The 18,997-nt window shown below is 41.4% G+C and overlaps 1 protein-coding gene across 1 annotated transcript; it reads left to right on the forward strand.

Moving 5' to 3' along the window:
* The first annotated feature begins 10,742 nt into the window (after positions 1-10,742).
* Positions 10,743-17,731, forward strand: LOC138597128 (uncharacterized). The gene is made up of 6 exons (XM_069668677.1): positions 10,743-10,912; positions 11,131-11,255; positions 13,166-13,322; positions 14,903-15,065; positions 15,197-15,250; positions 15,345-17,731. Exons 1-6 carry the CDS (start codon positions 10,895-10,897, stop codon positions 15,599-15,601), a joined length of 774 nt encoding a protein of 257 aa, XP_069524778.1. The 5' UTR covers positions 10,743-10,894; the 3' UTR covers positions 15,602-17,731.
* The last annotated feature ends 1,266 nt before the right edge of the window (positions 17,732-18,997 follow it).

Genomic DNA, 18,997 nt, shown 5'->3' on the forward strand with positions numbered 1-18,997 from the left:
ATCGGCTCTGAGATGATCTCGCTTTCAATCAAGCTCAGTTTGGGTAGGATGAAGACGCATGTATATGCTCATGTTTATTGTCATGTCTGACACAGACAGTTTTGTAACCGATATGGTCCTTCATGCTTCTTCTTTTGGGTACATTACAGTGTGGCTGACCTGCTTGGGCTTCTCCATTGAGTGCGGTAAGGGAAGCTGATTGATTCTCCTGATTAGGGCTCGTGGGGCAGGGTCTCTTTATTAATGTGTGGTGCGTCACAGAAGACATTTTTAATATACCTTTTTTTGTTTTTGTTTGTACTTGTCCTTGCTAGGATGGTAGTCAAACTAGTTTGAGAGAGAGAGAGAGAGAATCAGAGAGCTGGAGAAAATTGCCTTTCCTGCAGTCTTTGATGTTTTATAGAAGGCTAATTAAGGCAGGGGTATAAAACCCGAGTGATTAGGCTATATGGATGTTAAAACTTTAATGATAACAAAATCACGACGTCAACCGAAGATGTTTTTTTTACGTTATCTCTGCCATTGCCACTTTAATGTCCTTATAAAGTTAGTCTGGTTGTCCTTGCATTTCAACAATACTAATAATTATAAAAAGAGTTTTCATTATTGATTAACTATTTTGCTAATAGCCTAATGACTCACAACATTAATTATGTTTGTTTGACAGGGTCCATCATGAGATCCAAAAACGGCTGTCACAGGTGGGTGTTCCCATTCTTTTCCATGTGGGTGTGTGAGAAGCATTTTTCCAAGGCTTAGGAGAAGAACAAACAAGTGCGTGTGTCGGGACAGGAGGAGAGAGGCAGGGAAACTATAAGGAGCAGCTGGTGAGCTGTTTGGAAGTTTGACGCTAAATTGTCCCCGGAGGATTATTCCAAACGCTTTTGGTGACCCTTGACCTTGTCCCCCAGTATTTCAAAGTCTGTCCAATTGCTTCCTCAAAAGTTTAAATGTTATTACAATACATTTTGGATCCAAAGTTGTATCCAAAATCTTTCCAGCCCCTGCCTGAGCTTTTCTCTGCTGCTCAGTATCATCTTAGATAAGATAAATGTAATGGCCAGTTTGGTCTGTGATGTACACCTGTGCAACTATGACAGTCCATCAGAGGGCAGTATTGCAAAGGATAAGATGAGAATGTGGATTGGCATGAGGAAACTATAAGTTTATGTGTATTTTCGACATAATTATCGTGGTGTCTTCAGACTGTATATGAAAATATCCTGCTTTATTGTTTCCATGTCTTGAAGTAAAAACTGTGCGGGGAAAGAGTACGACACCCATCAGGCTGTGTGCTGTGAGAATCGCCTCCATCCTGGGTCCGGTCTGTCATGCTGTGGAAAAGTGTCCTTCAAAGCAGAAGAAGCAACTTGTTGTAAAGACGAACACGGAGAAGAAGGTAATTCCAGGTCCTTGACCAGGTCCGGATGGGAATGCTGGTTGTTAGACACAGAGAAACAGCAGGAAGCATCATAACAACCACAGCAACTGTAAATGTAAAACAGCAATCAATCACAGTGCTGACACATAGAGACAGACCGTCTTTCACGCTCAAATTCACACCTACAGGCAATTTTAGTGTCACAAATTAACCTGGCGTGCCTGAGCAGCGACAGCTGGAGGAAACAGGAGTAATTGGAGTTGGTAACCAAACCCTGGCAGCTGAGTTAAGTACATACTGGAGCCTGGCCAGGGTATTGTTGGCAACCCCGGACAGGACTCCATTACAGTAGTCCAGATGTGAGGTCATGAAGGAGTGAATAAGGGTCTCAGCTGTGGAGTCGGAGAGTGATGAACGGAGGCGGGATATATTTTTGAGGTGGAAGAAGGCGGATTTTGTGACAGATTTGATGTGGGATTTGTAGGAGAGGGTGGAGTCCAGAATGACACCCAGGTTGCGGACTGTTGGGGATGGGCAGATGGATATGCGCTTTGTTACCATTGCTATCATGTGCATTAAATTCAGCACAATACCAACAGACACACTGAGAAATAAGATAAGGCCGTAAAGACCTCAGTGACTCTAAACATAGTTCTGCTTTAGGATGTACAGTTTAAAATGTTCTGCCCTTCTAAATGAAACCCCAGTCAACTTTAAAGGCTCTTATTTTGAAATGGATGCACCGACTCAAGTGTTGACTAGCTGTTGCATCAGTCACTTTCCGTTAGTCACGTTTGGGTGGTCTAAAACTAGGGAAAAGGTTGAGAAATTCACTTTGCTGATGAAGCACAGATCCCTTCCCACTGCTGAGATATAAGAACTGGAGCCAGGTAGTTCAGTCAAATGTCGTGCGTACATCACATGTGCTCTTTGGGCTGAATGTGCATAAATCCCACAATCTCGTGGTAATTCTTCCCAGGACAGTGGCAGCTGTAATGACCATACATGGAATTAGCTTTTGAATATGATGTCCAACAAGCTTGTATACTGTGGGTGTGACTATGTAATACTTTTTTGTCCTTTCTCTTGATGTCATCTCTGTTTCTGCAGCTAATGTTACCCAGGGTCTGAGCCAAAGTGTTTCCTTGTGCTGTGGACTGAAGGCGTATGACCCACTGAATGAAATATGCTGCGGGTCAACCGTTATAGCCAAGCCTGCAACATATGCTGGCTGTTGTGGTAAAGGTGAGTAGACAAATAAATAAACAAGTACAATTACAGAATCTCTTTTATGTTTTGTTCTTTGTAATTCAATGACCGTTCCAAAGCGATAAAGCGATACAGCTCAAAGAATAATCCGGATTGTCCTCTACAGATGCTTTTAAGGAGGATGAGCAGTTATGTTGTGGCCCCATCAATGACAGGAGGATCCTGGACAGAAATTCCAGCCACCACCAGTGCTGTGGACATGGCCAGTACGACACTGAGACTCAGCGCTGCTGCTGGGTGGATGAAGCTGAGATTAAGCCCTTAGGCTTCAACTGCAATGTGGCGGAATCAGGTGCGTCTGAATGTTGTCGTACCTGTCTGATCACAGTTTCATTCAAATCTTTGAAATCTGTTTAAGATTTTACTCAAAAAGATGAAAGATCTTCATATATAGACTGTGTAAAAAAAGATGGTCGACATGACAGGCTCCCTAAAAGTGACGACAAAACTTCTGTCGCCCCCTGCTGACTGGCTGCAGTATAGGTCATAAAGCCCGCCTCCTCCATGTTGATGAGATGGGACATGAGTCAAACTCTAAAATCAAAATACACGTCAAATACATTTTTCTCAAACATGGTTTCTGTCATTATAGTTAGTTCTTATCATGCTGATTTACGTCCAAGTGTTCATTTTTCTGACAAGTTTATTTTTAATTAGTTATTTGATGCTGTAAAAAGGATGATTGACAGCTCTGTTGCTCCTGCAGCTGATCTCCTGAATGAGCAGCGTAGAGGAGGTACGGTGAGAGGAAATGTAACTAAAACTGACAATTTGCAAGATTCCTGTTTCATTCTCTTGGGTGCCATCCAATGACAATTCTTATTACATTTAGACACTTCCCAATTTAACCAGACGTCCACAGTTGGCTCCCTTTGTTATGGTTGTATCTTTAAACAATCACTTCACTTATTGAACTTTCCATAACCATGAATATCTGCTTCAGACCAACACAAGAAGCTGTCCTGCTGTTAAATGCGCTGACATGACGGGTCTTTACCATTTTTCTGGTAAGCTGTATGTGACTTTTGGTCAATATAGCGGCTCCACCAGATGATCTCTGCTGCTCAGTCTCTGGCTCCAAATGAGCAAGATTGCTGCGCCTGCTTCTGGGGGTATTTTGGTTTCACTTTTGTACAATGAGAGCAGGTGGAGATGTGTCATCCATCTTTAGATACAGTCATTGGTTGCAATCTGCGTCAGACAGTAAGACACAAATATAGAGGAGTGTCAGATTGAACACTTTGATGTACAAAGTGAAAAACATGCAAGAAGATTCATTTCAACTGGCTTAGAAAAACCTGCAGAAAACAAGCCTTTTATTTCAGCTGATGCTGTTGTTTCAAACTTTTTATGTGTCACATGTTAACTTATACATGGAAATGTGGTATTTGGATGCATACTGTACATCTAAGGGTGTGTTAGGTCTAGCGTGGGCCAGTGTACTCTACATCATTTCATGGAAATCTTTGAAATGTGATTAGCAGCTCTCTGTGGACAGAAGGCCTACAACACGCTCAACGAACTATGCTGTCAATCAACTGTAGTCACCAAACCCACACCAGAGGCCACATGCTGTGGTAAAGGTGAGTAGAGGTGCAAAAAGACTGAATCAGATCATCAGGGTTTTGGCAGAGATAAAAGTGATGCATAATGACCCTGATTTCTCCACAGGGGCGTTTAAGGAAGATTCGCAGTTATGTTGTGGCCCTGACAATAACAAGACGATCCTGACGCGACATTCCAGCCGCCACCAGTGCTGTGGACATGGCCAGTACGACACTGAGACTCAGCGCTGCTGCTGGGTGGATGGTGCTTTTAAGAAAAAAACCCTTTGCTCCAACTGCAGTGTGGAGGATTCAGGTGCGTCTGAATGTTGTCGTACCTGTCTGATCACAGTTTCATTCAAATCTTTGAAATCTGTTTAAGATTTTACTCAAAAAGATGAAAGATCTTCATACATAGACCGTGTAAAAAAAGATGGTCGACATGACAGGCTCCCTAAAAGTGACGACAAAACTTCTGTCGCCCCCTGCTGACTGGCTGCAGTATAGGTCATAAAGCCCGCCTCCTCCATGTTAACAGATGGGACATGAGTCAAACTCTAAAATCAAAATACACGTCAAATACATTTTTCTCAAACATGGTTTCTGTCATTATAGTTAGTTCTTATCATGCTGATTTACGTCCAAGTGTTCATTTTTCTGACAAGTTTATTTTTAATTAGTTATTTGATGCTGTAAAAAGGATGATTGACAGCTCTGTTGCTCCTGCAGCTGATCTCCTGAATGAGCAGCGTAGAGGAGGTACGGTGAGAGGAAATGTAACTAAAACTGACAATCTGCAAGATTCCTGCAACGTTCTCTTGGGTGCCACCCAATGACAATTCTTATTACATGTAGACACTTCCCAATTTAACCAGATGTCCACAGTTGGCTCCCTTTGTTATGGTTGTAACTCTTGTTTTTCCTCGCTGATGGTCGCTTTCTTTTTTAGACTGTTTGTCTTTATCTGAGCGTCAAATTTGTTACTTTTTCTTTGGATTTACACTTTTTTCTTAAGTTGTATCTGTAGTCATCCATCTTTTCTTTGTTTGTTCAGCCATAGTAGATTACAGTTTACTCGCAACACTTGCAGAAACTGGAAAAGCAGCCGCTTAGCTCTGCCTACCCTCTCTGGCAGACCAATTACTGCTGGCTGATGGACAACGCGTCACTAACTGGGCGCCGCTTGTGATTTTTTCTGCTAAAGTCGCCGCAGACACCCAGTCTGTAATAATACTATATACTGCAAATGCAAAGGCTTTTGTCAGTGGGCCATAGGCTGAATCCCCATTGTGTTACCTCATTCGGCGATAGATAGTGACTTAGCAGACATTTATTTAAATGAAAATCTTTGAGATGATATCTTTAAACAATCACTTCACTTATTGAACTTTCCATAACCATGAATATCTGCTTCAGACCAACACAAGAAGCTGTCCTGCTGTTAAATGCGCTGACATGACAGGTCTTTACCATTTTTCTGGTAAGCTGTATGTGACTTTTGGTCAATATAGCGGCTCCACCAGATGATCTCTGCTGCTCAGTCTCTGGCTCCAAATGAGCAAGATTGCTGCGCCTGCTTCTGGGGGTATTTTGGCTTCACTTTTGTACAATGAGAGCAGGTGGAGATGTGTCATCCATCTTTAGATACAGTCATTGGTTGCAATCTGCGTCAGACAGTAAGACACAAATATAGAGGAGTGTCAGATTGAACACTTTGATGTGCAAAGTGAAAAACATGCAAGAAGATTCATTTCAACTGGCTTAGAAAAACCTGCAGAAAACAAGCCTTTTATTTCAGCTGATGCTGTTGTTTCAAACTTTTTATGTGTCACATGTTAACTTATACATGGAAATGTGGTATTTGGATGCATACTGTACATCTAAGGGTGTGTTAGGTCTAGCGTGGGCCAGTGTACTCTACATCATTTCATGGAAATCTTTGAAATGTGATTAGCAGCTCTCTGTGGACAGAAGGCCTACAACACGCACAACGAACTATGCTGTCAATCAACTGTAGTCACCAAACCCACACCAGAGGCCACATGCTGTGGTAAAGGTGAGTAGAGGTGCAAAAAGACTGAATCAGATCATCAGGGTTTTGGCAGAGATAAAAGTGATGCATAATGACCCTGATTTCTCCACAGGGGCGTTTAAGGAAGATTCGCAGTTATGTTGTGGCCCTGACAATAACAAGACGATCCTGACGCGACATTCCAGCCGCCACCAGTGCTGTGGACATGGCCAGTACGACACTGAGACTCAGCGCTGCTGCTGGGTGGATGGTGCTTTTAAGAAAAAACCCCTTTGCTCCAACTGCAGTGTGGAGGATTCAGGTGCATCTGAGCCTTACTCTTTAATCTGCTTTGATCAGTGAAAACAAATTCAATCTTGGTTGCATCAGACTTTCTGTCTATAAATACTCATCATTGACTGTCTAACACAGTTACATGCAAATCTTTGATTGCTGTTTAACTTTGACATGATTTTTATTTAACTTTCTGAAGCTCATCTGCTCAGTGCAATGTGCCATGGAAAAAGAAAATCATCAGTTTGAACTATTATATGAACAGATTGGTGAAAATAGATGAGCCCAATTAAATTCCTTTCCTGTGACAGAAACCAGACAGTCACCTTTGTCCTGCAGCCCTGATATGACAGTGGATAGTTTTGAGTGAGTGAATTCTGCTTCTGATAGTTGTTATCTGATGGTACATAGAGGTCGTGTCTGCAGACTATGCACTTTTTTCAGTCCAATGAAATAACTAAACAGTATACCTTCGGTTGCAGCTGAATAAGCTTGTCTGGAGTCGATGTGAACGTGCGGAATGTCAGGATGCAGACATTAGCTTATTGCAGCTGCATGCAGCTACACCTGGAAGAAGAGATAGACTGAGGAATAAGCATGCCAGTGTTTAGATGCTGAGTGACAAGAAACAAGACATCCTGCTTAGGGAGTGGTCAAATTGAACGGTACAGTATTAACTTTGAGGCACAAATGTTTGTGTGAGGGACGCCTACAGTGCAAAATCTTAATCATTTATCACAGAGAATGAGCAGTTTATCCAAATTGGCCCAAACACAAGAGTAATGGCTATTTAATTTATTTCCTAGTAATTATACTCATTTCAAATGAATGCCTCTATCCAGACTATTACAATTATTGCAACTTGTTAACAAGCTAACATTTAATTAGAGAACATGACAACTTTTGGCTATGACAAACTAAGAAGTGGGTGACTAAGTCCTCTAGTGCCTCTGAACACTTCAGGATGGAGACCCTAACACACAAGCTGCAAGTAGTAAATGACCTTTTGAACTTAGCGAAACTTTGGATCACGTAAGAAATCAACTCACATCCCATTCGCTTTTCAGCTCGCTACCTAATAAGGTCGCAGTCAACAGTAAACATGGCGGATCATTTGTTCCATAAAGATATAATCTCCAAGATTTTCGTTTAAATAAATCTGTGGCGACTGTGGCGGGGCTAAGCGGCTGCTTTTCCGGTCTCTGCAAGTGTTGCGAGTAAACTACTACGGCTGAACAAACAAAGAAAAGATCGATGACGACAGATACAACTTCAGAAATAAGTGAAAATCCAAAGAAAAAGAAACAAATTGGATGCTCAGATGAAGACAAACAGTCTAAAAAGGAACGTCTGGATATGAGTCTGGATATGAGGGAAGTGTACCGCCGCAGTTACCGTTCATCACCATAAGGTGCTGCTAGAGAGAAGGAAACTGAGATCTTCGAGATTATAACTTTAAAGTCTTGATGTTCATTTTCAGGGACAATATCATGGCCGATTATCAAGCTAGTCCTGTTTTTAAACATCAGCTGTACACCAGCTAGTATCGTTAGCTATCTGACCGTTCTTTGCAACCCTATGGAATAGTAAGGATTTATCAGTCAAACCGTCAGACTTTTACTGAAGATAAAGGTCGTATTTTTTTCTTTAGTTAGTGACCTGGGTATAAGGGGGCGAAATCATTTCCATTTGTCCATTTAAGGAATTTATGGACTCTGCAAAAGCAAACAGGAATCTAATTGTGTGTGTGAACTTTTTCCAAGCTTTTCTTTGTGAACAATGATCAGAGGATCACACTGGTAGACGCATTTCCTGTCTTCTGACATCAGAACATTTTCCCAGACATTAGTCAAGCCATTAACTGATATTGTCTTATGTTGTATTTGCCAAACCCCCCCTTTACTGAAGATAAAGGTCGTATTTGACCACTCTGCAGGCGGTTCAATGAAATTCCATCAGATTACATGAATTTTCTTAAAACTTGAGGGACTGAAGAAAACTGGTTGCCTATTGTTGTCGTAACATTAAAGCCTTTTGGAGGGATGGCCAATTTTACAGGGCTTCAAGCGGAGCCAGAAGTTAGTGATAAATTACATTGAGCAAGACTTGTTGGCAGCTTGATAAGACGGATTGTTAGCTGCAGATATATTTGTTAATAGAGAGTAATTAAAGCCAAGTCATCACTGGACGATAGCTGATGGGTGCCAGGATTGTTTTGCAGCGGCCTCCGCCTCTTAAGCTCTCCACACGGACTGTTCTCATTTGAACAACCAAAGATGGAGTGAACAATACTACTCAACTACAAGCAGTAAACCCGAACACTTCAAACGCCCCAAAATATATGAAGATATTTATAGAATCTGTTAATATGTGACGATGAAGATAAGGTTTGTGATCACCTACTTGGAGTCTGCCCTTGTTGAAAGAAGTATGGGAGGAGGGGTGAGAGGTCATTCAGAGCCAGGCCCGGCTAAAGGCACTCATTTACTTTAATTAATAGCTTTCTTATATTTTTATGGATTCATTTACTTAGCTTTGATGTCGTCATCTCCTTCTCCTTCTTGAAATTTGCTTGGAGCTATCAGTGCACTGTGTGGATCTTCTCTCAGACTTAGTTACGTGATCCAGCACCTGTGGAAGGTTTTTGGGTGTGTATACTCTTCAGGGAATATGCTACTATAACCGTGACTAAGCAGATCAGCGTCAGTCCTCTTTGGCATAAATCCAGACATAATTAAAGACGGTGTTTAATTATAGTGTTGTTGAGTGATGACAGATGAAGTGTTTTCTGATCTGCCGCCCTTGCTAAAAAAAAGTATTATTATTTGAAGTAGTATTATTCACTGATCCTTAAGTGATTCATATGCCTGCGCATCTGCTACTAACACTTGGTTAGATTTATGCACAATAGCTAGTCAGTGTTTAGTGAGGGGAGGTTTGGGGTCAAGGATTGGGCAAAAGAAACCAATGATGATAATCTATTTTAACATACCACTTGAACTTATTTCCTTCCTCCCGTAATCCGCCTTTGTATTTCGTACTTTGATGCAGTTGAACATTGTCTCATCCACGTCTACAATATAACCCTTGGGAGTGATTGTTCTTCTTGTTGAAGAAGGTGACAGTTGCGCTCCCAGACACGTGAGAGGGAACGGCTGCTGACTTACACAATGAAAAATGAATAGCCGAGATCCCTTAAAGTGAAAACATGAGCAGTTCAGACATCCTTTTGATAAGATAAGATGAGGTAAGCTTTATCGGTGCCCGAAAGGGTACATTTACTTGTTACAGCAGCTGTCTTCTGACATCAATTTTCCAGACATTAGTCAAGCCATTAACAAATATTGTCTTATGTTGTAATTGCCAGATCCTAGGGTGGAAAAGCAGCTGACGCCAGGAAAGAAGGCAGGGTGAGCTGTGATGTAGTTGGACACAAGCCTGGGGTAATTGCGTGGGAACTGTTTAATCTTGATCACAGACACAGGCAGCAGGCAGCTCCCCAGCACGTAGCAGTGTAGTATATAAAAGACAAACTGCCAACTGAGGCCCCTCTCCTCCCTTTAGATTGGCTCAGTGCCTCTCCAGGTGCCTTTTCTAAGGACTGTCTCTTGTTTAAATCTGGATGGAAAAAAACAAACATGCTTTCCCACCCTTTGCACTCTGGGAGTGAGAGGACTCTCGCGTGTATCAAAGAGGCTATTATCTTCAGAAAGATAGGGTTAAATTGCAGTACTGTCAGTAATGTGAAGTGTGTGCCAATTCATCTGTATAAATACATTTCTCCAGTCTCTCCCAGCCCTTCTGAATCACCTCCTTCCTGCATCATCATGTCATACCCGCATCCTCGACACCTGTTGTGTCTTTGATTTGCTTATCTGATCCTTCTTCTATCATCACCCTTCTGTTTAGGTCATCACAATTTTAACTCCACCGTGAATAACCCACCTACACACGTCTGCTGCGATGGCTGCATTTCTCCGCTAAATCAAGTAAAGTACTCCTGACTTTTTTTTCTCTCTCTCTGATCTGCTGAGCTGGGTGGAGACTCGGCTGTCTTTACTGTGGGAAAAACACCCTTCGCAGTGAAGTCCACAGGCTTCAAAATAATGGCTTCACTTAAAAATCACTTTCTTTTCCTTAAAAAAAAAAAAAAAGAATCTTCTTTCTCAAAACATGCAACAATGATAAGAAATGTCTAGGTTTGACAAATGGCAGCTTTGCATCCAGGTTGTCACTATTTAAAAAAAAAACTCTGCTGCTTCAGTAGAGCTCAGTTGAAAAAGAGCTCGGAGCTCCACCCAGCCTTTATTAGACAACTAGCGAGGATGCTTTGTTTCTAATGTAGAAGAGCCCTGCTAACGTTAGCGTCTAATCGTTAACTGCTTATGGAAACGGATGATAGAAAATGCCCTGGTAAGACTTAACAATTTGTACAAACTTAATGTGTAGATATGAAACTCTGCATTAGCTTCTTGTTGTTTTTTCCTACTATTTCTTTTAGAATCCATGCCTATATGTATATGTATGAATTGTGCCTGTATGAATTTTCCCAATTTTCCCAATATATGCATTTGAGTGATTGCTCCTGCTTCTGTCTGCTTTGCTTTAATCTCTTTCTCTCCCTTCTCCAGTGCTGCGGGGATAACCCGGCTGAAGGGACAATGTGTTGTTCTAAGTTTCATGCCACACCGGGACAGCACTGCTGCGGGACAGAAATCTACCGGCCTCATTCTGAGATCTGCTGCAACGGACACAGGTGATTTATGATTGCATTGTTGCTCACGCTGATGAAATTCAGAGAAATAGTAAACCCCTCTTCTCCCCCTTTTTCGTGAATCAGCTTGGTATTTTGAAGCGTCTGGTATCAGCTTTGAGCTGGTTTTGTTTTTGCTTCCAACTGCGACGAAAAAGAGTCAGTGCAGAAGTATTCTTGTGCCTGAGAGTGCATGAGGGAATAGACAATCTCAGACAAGGAGTGGCTTGGGAAAATGACCTTAAATACTTTGATACAGGCTGGAATTCCAGCAGCAGCCCTGACTCTTTTATTTCCAGCCTAAACAGGGCTACTGGGCCAAGGAATTTCTGTGCGGCACGTCTGTTGTCCAGACTCGTCTGCGTTTTTGTCACGTGCTTATAATGCCTTCTCTTCATCCAAGGGTTCACCAAATGTCAAATAAGGCTCTGATATTTATGACTGACAGCAAGTTTTAATCTGGAGTTTTAGATAAAGATACATATTTTTAACAATTAAATGAATGAGGTTATCACTTAACACAGTCGCTCTGCTTGGGTGACAGCTCTGTGTTTTAAAGGTGGGTAAAGGTGCTCGACTTGTTCGGCATCAAACAGCAGAAAATTATAAGAAGGCTGGGAGAGAAAATTAAACATCCGGTGTCAAACTCTGATATATGGCCCTGAGACTCTGGTGGTGACCAGACAGGAGGCAAGGCGCGTACAAGCATTTGTTTTGTCTCTGCTTGTTAAAGTGTCTGCTGATATGATCAACCTGATAACATGTTCATATATCAGGGCGGCTCTGTGTCGGCTTGTTTTAGATTTCTGCTGCCCCCTAGTGGCCGAGAATGGCTACACTGGAGGGTTTTCAGCTGCGTTTTAAGTCATGGTCTACATTCGTGTCTGTGTGTGCGTTATCCGTTTGTTTTCTTATGATAAATGAACCACTTCTGTACGCTACAGTGCTGTGCATGAACACATCCTGTGTTAGACAATGTGCTTAAGAAATGATCTCCCAATCTGACATGCAGCCTACTTAATGCCCGCAGGAAACAAATTCTTTTTCACCCTCTATGACTTATCTGTCTTAAACATAAACAGCAACTTCTTTATCGTACTCACACACCTGGGGCCTGTACTACTAAGCGAGTTTAACATACCCAGGGTATCTTTTCCTGATCTGGTTCCACTTAACCTGACAAAGGCAATCGCGCTAAGCGGTCACGCGACGCTGGTTATCAACTCGATAAATCCACGCAGGTTTCCTGTGAGCGCGTTCACATTAAAGGGGTGTTGTTTGGAGCAAATGACCAATCTAAAAACGGGCAAGTCTGCCGTCAGCTGATCGGCATATTTTACAAACTCACTATGATTTTAGAAAGATATGAAGAAATTACACATAATCCAGACTGAAATCCACTCAGCTGCAGCGGCCGACTGCAGGAAGGAAAATTGGAGAAAAAAAGGACAGATTTAGACTTATTCTCTCACCCGTATCATTCTATGGAGCAAATAAAATTAAATATAAAAGCACAATTTAAAGCAGTACAATGCTTTCTTTAATATCTTATAAGTACAAAAGAACTCCAGGGTTCATTGTTTTTATCATTATATATTTAAGCACGATGAATATCTTTAGTGAACATATTTCAAAAAATCAGACGGTCAAGCGGAAGTGTTTCCTCTTGCTCTCCCTCCTCCCTTTCACGATCTGCTCACACACAGAGCGCCTGAATCAAAAGACCTGATTGGTCTGTAAGTGGTGTTTAGTTCAGGTTGATCTCGGACATGAGCTGCACCATGGTGAACCACCTTCATAGTACTGAAAACTCGGAGCTAACCCTGAAGTTACCTCGATAACCGCAAATCCTGCTTCGTAGTGTACCCCCCCCTTGGTGTCATATTAACTACAACATCCATGTCTCCACCCAGACATCACAGAGTGGAAAACTTGCACTGCTGCGGGGTTCAAGCATACAACATCAGGAACAGACGGATGAAGTGCTGCGCTGGGACTCTGTACAACCTGACCTCTGATGAGTCTGCCCAGAAAGCTCGATGTTGTGGATCCATTTTGCAAAAGCCATTGGTAGGATTTGTAATAATGTTAATAATTGTTATGTCTTCAACTTTTGTGTATTTCTGAATATATCCATGACCCAAAAAATATATATAAGTCATAAAAAAAAGTGTTCACGGTCCACCTACACTTCAATTTAGCACAGTCTGAGAGGCAAGACAATTCCTCCAAAAACGTCAAAGTTTGGCTTGTTTTAAATATTTAATGCATCCAGACTTTTGTTCGGATATTAGAAAGCAGCCTGCTTGCACAGTATCACCATGTGTCAGCTTATTTAGGGTTTTCTTCCCTATTTTTCTGCACAACAGAGCAAGCACTCGCCTCTTAGTCTTTCAGTGATCCCACTATCCCTTTTTAAACTGCGGTTCCACCTCAGCACCTTAACGAAGCTCCGCCTTCGCCTTTCGCCTCTGTTACTACCTCCGATGCCGGCTCAGAGGTGGAATGACTTCGCCCCACCATTCCGCCCCCCTGTGTTTTACATAGTAGATGGAGCGTAACATTGAGGCGTAATAATCTTGCCGTGAACTGGCAGCACAAAATGGGCTCTTGTAGCTAATGGCAAAGATAGAGGAAGTCCTGCACAGACTCTGGTATTTATTAATGAGACTCTTTACAGTGAATCCATAATAACAAATCCAACACTCAATGTCTTCTTGTGATCATTTATCCATGTTGAAAACTGTTAGCCACTTCCCTGTGCATTTAACTTTACACCAACAAGAGGCTCTGTTACAAATGTGAGTCAGTGTGGGTCAACTCAACTGGTGGGTCGGGACTCAAAAGTGGGTCGCAGAGCTGTTTTCAGTGGGTCGCGGATGTGTGCTCGGAAAAACAAAGTTGTGGCAAAAAGTCGATGCTCCACTTTTATTTTGAAGAACATTGGTTATGACGTGCTTGCAGTAGTAGCGTTGTTTAGTCACACTCTATGTATCCACTGATTGGGTAATTCAAGCTAAGGTTACATTCTTGAAACTTGATGAGCCCTACAGGTGGTGGTGGGTCCCAAGGCGAGACCAGTTGAGAACCGCTGTCTTAAAGAGTGTACAGTGAGATAGTCATCGCCGTCTCTTATCAGTGGTTTTATACAAACATCGCACCCGGAATGACAAGTAGAGCGGCATTGAAATGGAAATTACTCTTCCATGGCAATTTCCTTTAGTTTCATTCCATTTTTACACATCTGTTTTGGCATCTTGACTTACAAAGAAAATTGACCCGAGGTGATGTCAGAACACAAACAGCTTGCTCAGGCTTTATTGGATCTCTCACAGCGGATGTGAAACCTGTTACACGCAAAAAAGCATCAAAAGATAGCAACTTGCATTGCAACTTTTTAAAAAATCTGCTGCGAAATCAGGCATTTTAGGCCGCAGCAGTCACAGAAAATCCTGGAGGGAGTGTAAACGGCCATTTTAAACTGTAAATGTGAATTTAAGAGGAGTTATACGTTTAAAGTTGCAGCACCTCGCCTCACAACCTTGCTGAGATCTATGACGCTGTCACACGTCTCATAAAACTCTGGGAAAGATAGTTAAAACTCTAACCTATTAATGATAATTAATGTGACCATTCTACTTCATATCCAGGATGTTTGCTGCATAAGTGAAGACAAGCAGGTGTTGTACTCCCCAAAGACCGGCTTCGAATGCTGCGGTCGTCACTATTACAACACGTCTCTGTGGTCGTGTTGTGCAGGGAAGCTGAGCCCAGTCCACAAACCAGGACAGAATTCGAGCGGGCTGATTAAAGGTCAGTCGTGGTATTCTTGGACCTCACTTGGACTTCCTGCCTCACAGTCTTAATCTTTAACATTTTGACATGATGTTTATGCCACTTCCTGTATCTAAAATTAAACCTGTGTGAAAAACGTTACTTTTCAGAATCCAGACTGGAATCGTTGATTAACCTGAATGAAAACGATCTTTGTGATGAAAGTAAGAAATCAGTTTCTTGTAAACTTGGAAACAAATGTTGTTGAATACATGTGCATTTGTAAATATAATGTGGGTTTTTTATTGCCCTGTTTAGTGCACATTGGGACTGTGGAAAGTGTGTCTCTGCACAGCATCGTGTTCAGCAGCGTGGTGAAAATCTATGGAAAACATGGCCGTGTGCAACACCTACCCTCGACTCACATCCTGAGAATGACTTATCGCTACAACTTCCCACAACTGATTGCTGGGAAAGCCTACTTCTTCAATAACATCAGTGTCTTCACTGATTTCAACCATGACTCTTTTCCTAAGTCTCTCCATTTTGTCATTTCCAAGTGTAATCGTCCTTAGGATACCTCTGGCATGTCAGTGTTAGGCGGTTTGCTGGAACCATATCAGTGACTGATTACTCAATGCAACAGTACTTATACCTCTTTACTTATAACTCTTCAGGAGCACTTATAGTTAATGACAACTCCAAAGCTATGGTCAGCCTTTACTGCATATAGTTATTAAAGCTTATTATGTTATTGTGAAGGATGAAGGTACAGCACTGATTTAGACGACTGCCTGCAGCGAAAACGGTAGTATTTCACTCCAGCGTCTCTCGCTGGTCCGTTCCTTTCAGAGGGAGGGGTAAAATGCATGCTGGGGGTTGTAGGAATGTAGAATGGGCGAAACCACAAGCTGTTTGTACAACTTTCTCCACAGCTATGGCGCCAATGTCAAATATTATTGCTTCTATCCATTATATAGAACACCAGCTTTGACTGACAGTGGCCTATCAGGGGCAAACTGCTCCTGTAAAACAAGGACAAAGTTTGACAAAGGTAACACAAACACGAAAACTACTTTGCACAGGACTTTAGATATAAATATATACACTTAATGTCTGAGGACACAGAGGCAAAAAATAAGCAAAAAAGTATTCAAACAGCCAGGTAAGCAAACTTTCCTGAACGTTGAAATAGAGCAGCATCACTGGAATTATTGTCTGCAATATTTTAATGACAGTCTTGTTATGAAGTAGGAAGTAACCACTTTTGAAAGTGTCCGACAAGGTCCATGGACATATAATGAGTGCGTTGAAGTATCCTGCAAGGTTTACTCCTCCCAGCAGAATACCTGAGACTAAATGTAATGCTAACGTATTTTCTTTCACCGTGGCTGTTTCCATGAAAGAATATTATATTTTACATAAGCTGGACAGCTAATGTGTTCAATGTTGAGGAATTCATTCAATTAAGCTGTAATTAAACTGCACTACAGATGTTTGCACGTCTTACAATCGTACAAACATGATTTATGGTGTTAAGATTTATAAAGCTAGACATTGATAAGCTTGTCTTTAAATAGATTTAATATATGGACCCAAAAATCCAGAGCCCAATAACCCAAAGGTTGTACTGTGCTTTGACTTTATATTTCTACATGACTTCTAGATAAGGCTTTTCATGTGAATGTGTTTTGCATAGTGTGATACACTGCATTGGACATGGCGTCTGTTAGTACTGTACACTCTTCTGTAAACTGTATGCTTACTGTGTATGTGAGAGGAATTTAAGCTAACGAACACATTATCAATTTAGCATAAAATGCCTTGATATTGCATATTTAAAAGTTATTGACTTTTTGCATGTGTACTTTTTATATATTACAAGATTCAGTGATTTTGATAGTAATGCAGTGTAATATGTATGTTACCCACATTGTATTGAGCAACATAATCAACAATGGTTATATTCATTCACTTATTCTTCTAACATGTGTATGTAGTTTATTTTCCAGAGACCAACATTTTGAAATGGTCTGCCTCTAAATCGAGCTGAAAGATTGACAAAACCCAACCTGGGGAAGATCTAAATGTTGAATGTATGCACTTTGCTGCCCAGTTTTAAATCTGACAATATTTCAGGGCATAACCAAACTGTGAATCATAAACCTCTGATCAACACTCGCGACTAAAATCAAGCATTTGCCAACATATTTTTTTTTACGTCATTATCAGAGGTTCTGTGTGAAAATGGGCCTAATGCAATGCAGTGAAAAAAAGGAGAGCCTTATCCATCACATACACCTAGCAAGCATCAAAATGTAATTAAAAAGTGAAATATGAACATGTATTTACTGTAAATGACCCTTCTTGGCCCACCTGAAGTACCTTTAAGGCCCACCAGCGGTCCGCACACACACACATTAGGAATCGCTGTTCCAGGGAAAGACGTGAAGGGTCATGACTGGGAGAGGGGCTGTATCTGCAATTACTCCTTTTTGTTGCTCCTGGGTTTTACTTACAAAATACCTGTGAATGACAATGGTCTGGTTTACTTTATACCCATGCTTACTTTATAATGACTTTGTAATGCCTACATACCCTGTAGCTACTCTGTATTTACAGCTTCCTGGAAGATTGTCAGTGCTCAAAACCGGCTGGCCTCGACCACGGCCGGAATCATGTATGCATACTTTTCCATAATAAAGGTGGATAAAAACAAAGACAGAGTTAATTAGTCATTTGTGGATGTTTAATAGCTTACCATACTGTGCTTATATACTGTATATTGACAAGTAAAACCAACTTCTCATATGCAATCCTTTATTGTTAAAGCTCCTATGAGGTACTTTCCCTTTGTGTTGATATTGGCGCCCCCTGTGGACAAAGTGGTACCTCTTATCTCATTGCTGATCTTGTCCTGTTCGTGTCAAAGAAGTTTTTTTAAACAGAAACCTCATCCTGCTTTCTTTTAACATTTAAACGCATCACCAGCTGTGAATCTTTGCCGTGGAACATATAGAAAGAAGAAGTTAAAGCGTGAGGTTAATCGAGCCTCAGGCATTAAAATAATATAAAAATAATCAATCTTGTCGCTGATGGTCTGGTTTGCTTTTCTAGCTCAGATATAGGCATCGGTATTAATTTCAGTCTGTTTCATTACCAGGGAAAAACTCCTCACAGAAGCTTTAATAACAAAATATGCAAAATGTAAAAGCTGTTCTCCATAACTTTTAATGTTATTCCAAAAACATGGATTTTATAGCTCCAGCTTTATAAACACTCTTAATCCAAGGCTGTGCATAATGTGATCATGTTCATCGTAATAATAATTGTAAGCACTCCACAACAAAAGTAAAGCAGAAATCAAAAGATTTGAGAAGTTACAGTATAAAAAGTACACAATCACAAATTAACTTGACTCACCCAGAATGATATAATTAATTTTGTTGTTATAATTATTCTCATAATTCTGACAAACAGGTGCTTGAAATTTAAAAAAAACCAAACAACTGGCAAAAAAAAGCCCCTTTCACAGAGTCCCCTATACCCATTTTACGATCAAATCAGACATCAGATAACGTTGGCTAACTAAAGTAACTTTTTAATTGGATCCCCTGGGATGCAATCCCATGGCTAAAAAGAAAATCATTAATTGACACCTTACTGTTAACTTAGTTAGCAGACAGGCAAACAAAGCCTCTCAGGAGGGTGGCCAGGGGGCTGACCAGCCGAGCGGAGCCTCTCGGGAGGGCAGACAGGTATTGGCCAGACAGCCGACAGGGAACCAGGAGCAGGTGTCAGTCGGACCACCGACAGGGAACGAGAACCAGGTGCAGGTGTCGGCCAGAGCACTGACGAAGAACCAGAAGCAGGTGTCGGCCGGACTGCTGACGGAGAACCAGGAGGGGCATCCTCCGGATGGGACAGAGCTGGTGTTGGCCAGGATGCTGATGCAGAGCCAGGGGGGCCAT

This window comes from Semicossyphus pulcher, unplaced genomic scaffold, assembly GCF_022749685.1.
Source record: "Semicossyphus pulcher isolate SPU_LCO1_2020_fin unplaced genomic scaffold, fSemPul1.0.p SCAF_19, whole genome shotgun sequence".
In the NCBI taxonomy this organism is placed as follows: Eukaryota; Metazoa; Chordata; class Actinopteri; order Labriformes; family Labridae; genus Semicossyphus; species Semicossyphus pulcher.

What these genes read in the sequence shown, in the direction of transcription:
- LOC138597128 (XM_069668677.1), top strand. An exon ending in TTCGAGCGGGCTGATTAAAG is followed by an intron (nt 15,066 to 15,196) that starts GTCAGTCGTGGT and finishes GTTACTTTTCAG; the next exon opens with AATCCAGACTGGAATCGTTG. An exon ending in AAACGATCTTTGTGATGAAA is followed by an intron (nt 15,251 to 15,344) that starts GTAAGAAATCAG and finishes TGCCCTGTTTAG; the next exon opens with TGCACATTGGGACTGTGGAA.